Source organism: Gopherus flavomarginatus, chromosome 22, assembly GCF_025201925.1.
Source record: "Gopherus flavomarginatus isolate rGopFla2 chromosome 22, rGopFla2.mat.asm, whole genome shotgun sequence".
NCBI lineage: Eukaryota > Metazoa > Chordata > Testudines > Testudinidae > Gopherus > Gopherus flavomarginatus.
In genome coordinates this window covers 9,176,387-9,186,422 of record NC_066638.1, presented here as the reverse complement: position 1 = coordinate 9,186,422, position 10,036 = coordinate 9,176,387, and the positions used below count along the sequence as shown (strand labels likewise).

At 40.2% G+C, this 10,036-nt stretch overlaps 1 protein-coding gene across 4 annotated transcripts; it reads right to left on the bottom strand.

The window, feature by feature from the left end:
• Positions 1-2,873: 2,873 nt before the first annotated feature.
• On the bottom strand, positions 2,874-9,879 carry TMEM50A (transmembrane protein 50A). 4 transcript variants are annotated; one of them, XM_050932265.1, is made up of 7 exons: positions 9,779-9,879; positions 8,245-8,356; positions 7,343-7,455; positions 6,699-6,766; positions 5,549-5,641; positions 4,347-4,407; positions 2,874-3,488 (listed from the first exon to the last, which is right to left on the bottom strand). In XM_050932265.1, the coding sequence occupies exons 2-7, from the start codon at positions 8,335-8,337 to the stop codon at positions 3,443-3,445; spliced, it is 474 nt and encodes a 157-aa protein (XP_050788222.1). In that variant the 5' UTR covers positions 8,338-8,356; positions 9,779-9,879; the 3' UTR covers positions 2,874-3,442. The 4 variants fall into 4 exon arrangements, with proteins under 4 accessions (XP_050788222.1, XP_050788220.1, XP_050788219.1 ...); XM_050932263.1 differs by having other exon boundaries at positions 9,759-9,868; XM_050932262.1 differs by having other exon boundaries at positions 9,728-9,865.
• Between the last annotated feature and the right edge of the window lie 157 nt (positions 9,880-10,036).

The window sequence follows — 10,036 nt, the reverse complement described above, 5'->3', positions numbered from 1 at the left end:
AAGGCACATTCAAGCCAAAATTACTTTAGACTGTCCTGATTTATGCCGAGGGCTTGGCTAGTCCTCTTCCCCCCATATATATATATATATCTATGCTTCTGGTGGAGAGAAGAGAGAATAGAGCTCACCGAACTGAAGAGCAGAATTTAGGAACTGTGGAAAATACAAAAGGGCCAAATTCATCCTTACTACAGCTACAGAACTTTATAACTTGGCCTGTTTAAGTATTTAATAATGAAATCTTTTAAAAAGTCCTTAGAGTATAAGATCAAGGTGTTATCTGCTTACAAGATAAATACATTAGTTCACCATTGCAATGATAATCTTAATTCTTGCTTAAATTTGGATTATAAACTAAATCCATTTATAAGTGTTTCTCATCTCTGAAAGAATTAAGGTTAACAGACTTTGTCCTCTATAGACAGGGCATTTAACTCTGTCAGTGCTTCCGATAGATATTAGGAGTCATAGGAGGTATTGAGGGACTACTATGAGAAGTTAGCTTAGTGACAAATTAAGTCTTTGTAAAGTAGAGTTAGGGGAGAGAACTATATACACTCTTACTCAATGGAGTAACTTAACAGAGTACAACTTTGTTAGTAGCTGGAGAACCGTTAAGGCTTCTTTTTACACCATAAAGAAAAATGTGGCAGTTTCTTTCCTTGAAAACCTCTGTTGGTGTAGCCCAGGGGTGGGCAACCTATAGTGAGCTGATTTTCAGTGGCACTCACACTGCACGGCTCCTGGCTACCGGTTCGGGGGGCTCTGCATTTTAATTTAATTTTAAATGAAGCTTCTTAAATATTTTTAAAAAACTTTATTTACTTTACATACAACAATAGTTTAGTTATATATTATAGACTTACAGAAAGACCTTCTTAAAATGTATTACTGACATGCGAAAGCTTAAATTAGAGTGAATAAATGGAAACTCAGCATACCACTTCTGAAAGGTTGCGGACACCTGACTCCTGCCTCTTCAACCTCAGAGCTGCACTAGATCAGCATTTCTCAGTTATTCCTTGGGGCATTGCTTCTGTTTGGTTTATTGATAGTGGATTGAGAATACTCATGGCCCAAAGCATTTGACAGCCTCCATCCTGATTCACTCTGGAATGCTCTGAAGTGTAATGATATGCCAACAAAAACAGCACCATCAAGGCTGTGTGTCAAGGTATGACTTGAGCAGTTAAAGTAAATGCAGACTTGAGTGAATGGTTTAACAAACACTCATGTTAAACAAGAATGCATTCTCTCACCTCTCTTTGGCATTGTAATTATGAGGAAAAAGTATTAAACCACACGATGCCTGACTATAGCAATACACTAGAAGAATTAGATTTTGCTGTTGCTATTGCATCAGTTGAACTGTCATTTCAAAAAGCTAAGACCAAAAGATTGTTCAGCATTATAAGGAAGTTAAGGTAAAAAATCAGTTATGAAAAAATAAATTAGAACCCCAGGAAAACTCTGGTATTACATTAGAAGGCAAAGAAATACAAGAGGTGAGTCAGTTCACATACCTTGACAGTAACATGCATATATCCAGAAGGAACTAAGACTCAAACTGGCAAGGCAGCAAGTACCTTTACCAACTTAAACAAGATTTGGTCATCAAAACTCAATGATTAAAGATGAAACTATGTGAATATTCAACTGAAACATATATATGCAAAAGCTAAAAAAACCACCAGAACTATAGGCAGATATCTAAATGTCTTTGTGATTCATGAAAATACTAGGTATTAAATGGAATGAATTTGTAAACAAATGCTGAGATTCATCAGAAAGTTCAACAACCTGTTATCCAAGAATTATATAGAAAGGAAGATGGTAGTATCTGGCAGAAGGTGGTAAAAACCAGGCCAGAGCACTTGCCACAGCAGGCCTGCCCCTGGGCAGCTGGAGGAACATGTCATAGGAACCAACAACTAGAATCCCTTGATCAAACTATACTTAAAGTACCATAAATTCTCCCTTAATACAAAAAACACACAAAAGTAGCCTTGGATAGACAGGGATTGTGAAGCCTTGTTTGTGCCCTAAACAACATCTGAAGGCACCAGAAACACCTGCACAACCTAAGGGAACCATAAAGTAAGAATTGGGTCAGATAATGGCTGCTTGACAGACCTCCCCCTGAAGGATGTGCTTGGGCTGTTTGAAAAGCTATTGTGTTTGAGAGTACTATTAGGCATTTTACTCTACTTCCTTGCACGGTAAATTGTATCTTATACTCTTGTTTCACGGACTAGTTATGCATCACTTAATAGCGCTAGGCACAATTTCAGACAAACAGTTAATTTGCCAAAAAAATGCACTTTGTAGCCCTGAAACTATTTGTGAATTTGACACAAATTTGCCCAATAGTTTTGGCCAAAAGAAAATCTGAGGAGTGGTGGCAGCTGCCTCCCTTTTAACTTTTGGCCCAAGTTTTAGGCTACTCACCTGGAATGTCGGAGATGCAGGTTCACTTCCCCCTTAGGTGGAGCAGGGATTTGAACTTCTCTCTCTTATCTATCTGGAGAGTGTCCTGGCTAAGCCCCTGGATACTGATATCCTGGGGCAAGTCTCTCCTATTGGAGCTGTTGCACTTTTTATAAATAAATATAATCATAGGAACAGGGACTTAAACTGAGGTCTCTCCAGTCTCAGGTGCCTGTCCTAATCACCTAGATACAGAGTCATTCACTCTCTTCTTTCCCTATCCCAAAGACATTTTGATTTTTCAGAAATGACCTTGAATCAAACTCAACACCCCTCCCCTACAACCACTTATTGGTCCAGCACAAGGACTTAAAAAGCAAGTATCGATATTAACTATAACAGCATAGAGAGTACTGCCGCTAGAATAATGTGCATCTCTATGAAGCCTTACACACCAATAACTATTTTTATTGTAAATTTTTGAACAGTCTCAGTATGACTGGTCCAATATTTTCACATAAAAACAAAACGAGGCAGTGTAATATACATTGTGAAATAGTGCCACACAGTTCTGAAATCCAAGATATGTTTATATTGTTCAATTATCAGATACAGGAAATACCATGTTGTAATAAATAAGTATAAAAAGTTTTAAAGTACTTTTAATTGCAGTTTTAGACCTCAGATACAGTGCAGGATGCTTGGTTAAATACAGCCATCATTCTTCTATAGTTATTTGTAAAACATATCACAAGAGTGTCTTCCATGGTTACACATTCCCTATTAGTTTTACATTTCAGTCAAATACACTTGAACACAAAACCAACATCTAAGAACAGTAAAAAAGTTAAACAGAACAGAAAATGGAAATTTTATTGCCTCCTGATTTTATATTTTACTTTTTATCCTCAGAAATAATTACGAGCCAGCATTTACAAAATCGTATTGCCAAAAAAAAAAATCAGGTGTGTGCCGTAAAAAAATCATAGGGCTTGATTCACTTCTGTGGACATATTCACTGCCACAAGTCTTCAGTGCGGCCAAATTTAAAGACCAGCCCCCTGTTTAAAAATAAAACAAACAGGAATAAATACGTAAACTTATTGCAAAGAATACAAGGGCCATCAACTTCAAAGGAAGCAGTTCAGATTTCCCAGTTTTGGGAGATAAAATTTCAGATAAACCAGACTTTTGTAGTCAGTAAATTTTGGTTCTGATCCTGCAAGCAGATCCCTATAGGAAGATCCCTGATCCCCACTGACTTCACTGGAGGTCTGTCCACGTGCGTATCATTAAAAGATTTGAGGGTGGAGGTTGTCTTAGAAATAACAGTAACAGGGAATTATGAATAGATTAATTTTATACCTAATGTTCAATGTGGGCCATTAAAACTAACTAGATTTAGTTTATAGCAGTTGTTTTCAAACTTCTTAAGCTGCATGGCGCTTTCCAAATAATATAGTTTACTGCATAACTCCATGTGAGATAGGCAGAGGTGACACATGAGAGGTGGGGTGCACATGAGGACACATGACCACCCCCCCCCCCCCCGATTTCTGCCCTCCATTTAGTAACAGCATCCAGGTTTTCAAACTGGGGGGTACAAAGGAACGTTCAGGGGAGAGAGTGCAGAAAGGGAGTGACACCTCCACTCCCACTGCGCAGGGATGGCATCATCGCTCACCCTCCCGAACGTTCCTGCGTGCCCCACAGTTTGAAAACCTTTGATTCTGAGTCAACAACAGAAAGGAAATGTATACCAATATGGCTGCAGTTTTGATTGAAAGGAGATTATAAATTGATTAGATTGCCAAATCTTACTAAATAAAATGTGCTGTCCACCATTACAGGATTGTTCTCACGTACCACAGTTTAAAAACCACTAGTTTAGAAAGATAAACAAAGAAAAACAGGCTTACCCAAAAAAGATAAATGCATTCTGGAAAAAGACTGCTATTCCTGGGTACACTAGTGGTTTTTCTGACAAAAGAAAAGAGAATTTCCATCAGATTTTCAGAACTCAACAAAATCCTTTTTCTCTCTTTCTGATACACCTCTACCTCGATATAACGCGACCCAATATAACATGAATTCGGATATAACGCGGTAAAGCAGTGCTCTGGGGAGGCGAGGCTGCGCACTCCAGCAGATCAAAGCATGGCTCATGGTTTTATTTGTTTATATTTTATAAAATGATCTTTTCTCCACATAAGGCCCAAACAGTATCATTTTCCAATTCCCTCAGGTTTCTCTACATGAGAAGTTATATCAAGTAAAGTGTAAATTTAAAACAATCATAGTTATACTGGTATGACCCCCTGTGCAGACACACCTGTTCTGGCATAAGAGGACCTTTTTCTAGTTTCATTTATGTCACTTTGGAAGTGGTTTAAGCTATGCTGGAAAAAGCTACTCTTATGCTGGAATGTATGTATCTGTGTATATATCTCCTCACTTTATGTTCCATTCTGTGCATCCGAAGAAGTGGGCTGTAGCCCACAAAAGCTTATTCTCAAATAAATTTGTTAGTCTCTAAGGTGCCACAAGTACTCCTGTTCTTTTTGCGGATACAGACCAACACAGCGGCTACTCTGAAAGCTGGAATAAGAATGTCCACACAGGGAGTTATACCAGCATGACTACACCAGTATAACTTCCTTTGTAGACACGCCCTCAGTTCTTAATGATGCTAACTAAAGGCTTAATGACACAGAAGACATTTTAACAGTAACTTATACTTAAAAAATAACAAAAAAAACCCTGACCCTTTGAAAAGTTTATCTCATAAAATATTACCATTGGGAAAAGTTGAGTGAAAAAAGGAAGAGAAAGAGTTGCAAGAGGAAAAAGGAATTCAGAAAAGAGAAAAATAGAATAGGATAAATACTGAAAGAAACACGGATGATAAGGAGGAAGACAGGAAAAGAGAAGCCAGAAAGTACAGATAGTATGGGATGGGCCTGTTCCAGTTAGTCTGCTTAGGGCATCAAAAATATTAAAAAATTGACCTTCTTGGAGCTGATCCAGAAAGAGGTCACTTATTCATTCGTTCATTCTCCATTTAAAATATTATTACAGTAAACCAAAGCAGGATGATATTAAGATCTGTATTGTATCTTACCTTTAACAACATAGCCTCCAAAGAGGATCCACATGGAAGCAATCAGAGATCCAAAAGCCATCATAAAACCAATGAACAGCCAGATGCGAGCACCTTATAAATACACATATATATTATGTGACTTTCAATCTGCTTGTTTCAAAACACTTTATACGGTATATCACATCTTTCAAGACAGACTAGTATTGTGTACAATATATAAATACACATCTTAAATCCATATTAAAAGAGCGGTTGCACACAACTCAATTCTATCTGCTCTCATCCATGAGACAGCATAAATTACTACCATTGACATTTCAAAGAGCAATTAACATTATCTATAAAGATCTCATCTCTAAACTAAACTCTAATGGCAAGATACTCCCACCAGTGCACAACCTGACCTAGCAGGCTTTGTGACGGAGAGGTCCTAGTTACCCAGGGTTGGCGGTGTAATGAAATCCTCCCTGCAGACTGCAGAACAGCAGTGGAATCACACTGAGGCCACTATTGCATCTCCAGGGCTGCACACACTCATAAGTACTGTGCTCCTCTCCACAGGAAATATTTGCTCAGTGGTGCCAGGGCCTTGTGCTTATCCTCTACAACGGGTGAAATTCACTCACAATGCATATACAGAAGGTTAGAATAGCTGTTTATGGCATCGAAAGGATTTGAATTTGGATGCCACATAAACTTGCATTAAAGTCCTAGGCAGCAGGAGTCAAGAGTTACACAGCGATAATTTGGAAAATATAATACCCAATTATTAACTTGTACACAAGAGCCAAAATAATTACTGTTTGGTTATAAATGATTATTGGATTATGTCAGCTGGCAGAAGAATGAAACCAAACTCTACTACCATTCTTGCAAATTGTGTGGTAAAGATACAGTTATGTGAGTGACAGGCAAAACCAGTGGTGGAAACCAATAGGGCAGATTTAACAGGATCATGTAAAAAGGCTAGTTGTTCTCACACATCTCAAAAAAAATGTTCACTGAAGTTTACACCTGGTAAAAAATGGTTAACAGTAGCAAGACAAGAAACATACAAATGTCACACTTTTAAATTTGCATTATAAATTAAACTACATCGATGCATTGTATTATAGGACAGACTATACAGCTATAGCTCTACGTATAATGTTATTTATAACATTTTTACCTGTTTGCCCAAGACAGCCTTCACTGTAACTGTCACCACGGACCTGTCCATTGGATACTGCATTGATCCTGCATGAATAAAACAGAATACAGTTGACAAATACAGGTGAAACTATACAGAAAATTCACATTTCTGAGTAATTTCTTCTATTTTCATGTACAAAAATGGTGACATCTTATTACTCTATAAATACTTTCTCCAACTGTTGCTCTGAAAAGGAGGGATAGTTAATTTAGCAGCTCAAATTTGAAAAAAAGCATTAAAGCATTTTGAAAAATATGAAGAATTATTAAATCTACACAATTAAAAAAAGCCATACCATTTAAAAAGAGGTCAATAGGATCCCATGTGAACATGGGGGTCTTCCTTTGTGTAAATTTATATCTGGGTGGTTCTCAATGCTGATTTGTGGCCTAAATCACTTGAAATGGCTAAAAAATACTCCACACTGTAATCCATAATAACCTCTCACCCTTCAACATAGCAGAAATAATGTTCATTTAACTGCTGAACATAGTCCTATGTCATTAAAATAGGACTCTGGCAGTTTAGAATAAAAGTCTGCACTTAAAAAAAAATAATTAACTGCACGATGCAAGTTCTATAAAGTACGTTGGTTGTACTGGTAAAGAAATTACACCTACATTAGGAATGCAATAGTGGCTATAACTCCACAAGCATGGTATGAATGGTTGAAGTCTTCCATCCGAGGATATTTAACAGCTGCATCTATGATAATCCACCACCCTGTAAAAAACTATTTAAAATACAACAACTTAAAATACAGACATGATTAAGTGCAACATCATTACAACGTTGCCTAGCAAAAATTAACATTAGTACCATATATAAAGCCAATTTAGTTTTCATTAAAGTCAGTGGGGGTCGTCATTATACATGCAGCACTAAATTCGAAGAAACTGAAAAAAACTGAAGTAGCACATTCTTACAATTTCCAGAGAAAGATCATTTTACAATAGCCTCTTAAAAACATGGGGTGGTCTGATAGATCAGTTAGTCTAAAGTATGTCATTGTAATTCACTTAAATGAAGCCTGCTGTAAACTAACTTTGTGGTGCATCAAAAGTTCCTTGCATGGGGTAGAATAAAGGATGAAGTATGACACAGCAATGACTAAAGACCAGGCAAATTGTGGTAAGGCATAAATGTGCTAACTGATCAGCTCGTAGGGCTTTCTACAGTACCAAGAACTACCGAAAAATTGTGTTTTATACTGTCTGATGGTGTTAAAAAATGGTCTTACATATGTAGATTAGACCAAACTGAATTTTAGCATTGATCGTCACAGGACTGTAACATTATTTGGTCCTGCAGACCATTTCCTTAAGTAAACTAATCCTCTTCAGGATAACTTACTTTGAAGACAATCACAAAATATCCAATATGAGCTACCAGTGTGTAATACATTCACAATGTGCCCTAACAGGTTGTTCTTTTTGTGTCTTAAGCAGTGATTTTCAGTACTGACTTGTTGCATACAGGCCAAAAGCACATATAAAATATAAAAATGGTTAGTTATACACACCAGCACACCAGCAGCAACTGATGCAATTGTATTTCGCTTTTCTCCCCAGTCAACACACTCTGAGCATCTCATGGTCTCAAGAAATCCAGACATTTTTCAGCTCTCTGAAAAACTAGAAGATGAAGCAATTTTTTTTCCCTCCCACAAAGAGCATCTTCTCATACTTCTGTGAAACGAATGCAATGTGACAGAGTTGCTATAAAGATTATGAAGACTGTTAAAAGAGCTGGAAATTATCAGCATATCAAAAACTGTCTTCTAATTAACCATGGCAATGGCCCTACACACAGTTGAACAAGGCAGGAGACAAAATGCAACTCTTCAGGGCAAAAGAGCAATTGCCCAAAATTGCTCTCTAGGGTCTTTCTGAGGGATAAGAATGAAACCACTATCAGGCAGACCAGTGTACTCCCTCAAGGGTTTGCAGTCAGGTTAACAAAACCTAACTATCAACAGTATCAGAGACAGCTGACAAAATTCAGCATGGATCCCTGATCCTTATCCACTGACAGAAGATCATCTACCAATACAAACATTGGTCCTGTCCCTGAACTGATAAAAGACAGGGGATCTGACACACCTAGATAGGCACAGCTTGCCACACATTCTTAGATACTGGATGGGAAGATTATCAGTAATTATTTTAGATTATCAGCAACAAGTGATGTTTTGCTGAGTGATGACTGTGCCTCAGCTTCCTTTGTTCACTGCCCAGGAAATACTTGACTCCCAAGCACAAGCTGCAGCATGGGGCTTTCTGCATCCTGTGGCTGCCCATCGCTTTAGGAACTGCAGCTAGACAATGCTCTCACCATCCTTCTGCAGCTGTGGTAGGGCCTGCTGGCTCGCCGCACCTTCCCCTGCACAGCTGGGGCGAGGTAGCAGTGACCTGGGGCCTTGGCTCACATGCCCACAAAGCTCTGAGCCACAGGGGCGATCCTTCCCCCGCCCCAAGTCAATGTAGAGAATCACGCCAGTGTCAGTGGTGGACAGCTGCCCTCGGCAGACCCAGTGACCAGCAGCAGAGCTCCTGGTGCAGCCAATGGATGACAGCACAATATGCCAGTGTCTGGGGCCATAATATGGTTCCCCCGCACTCCTGCCAACCACTGTCTGCATGGGGATGACCAATGGCCAGCGCCAGGATGAGGCGGCCAGTGACAGGTAACCCCCAGGGAGCCAATGGCCAAGGACATGGGGGGGGGGCCAGTGGCTTGTCTAGCCCAGCAGTCAATGCCAAACAGCACAGCCCTCAGAGTAGCCAATGGCGAGCAAGCAGCCTATGGGCACCCCGGGCTCCCAGCCCAGCCCCGGGGGGGAGGGGTGTCTATGGGGCGCTCTGGGGACCCCCAGCGGTCCCCACTTACCCCAGCGCGTGGGCAGGAAGAAGGTGCAGCCGTTGGCTCGGCGGCTGGCAGCGCGCGCTCTTTTCTCCCTCAGCCGGGACCCGCCGCCGCCCCCCTCAACGCAATAAACAAACAACCTGAGCTCCCGGGACCCGGATGGAGGAGAACCTAGGAAGACGTCACAGCACCTCGACCGCCGTCTATCACACCGCGCATGCGCAGCCGCCAGCCCTGATCAGGTGTGTGACTATCACAAGCTCAGCGGGAGGAGCAACAGGAACGCCATAGGCTGCCCCTCCCTCCGCCACCCCCCCGCATGCGCTGTAAAAGATAGCAACGCGAAGGGGAAGATTTTTCTTGCGCATGCGCCCCCCAGGATATGGTACGTAGGAGGGTCGGGGAAGGCAGTACTGCCAATGCGCGGGCGTTTCTAGTTGACGCATGCG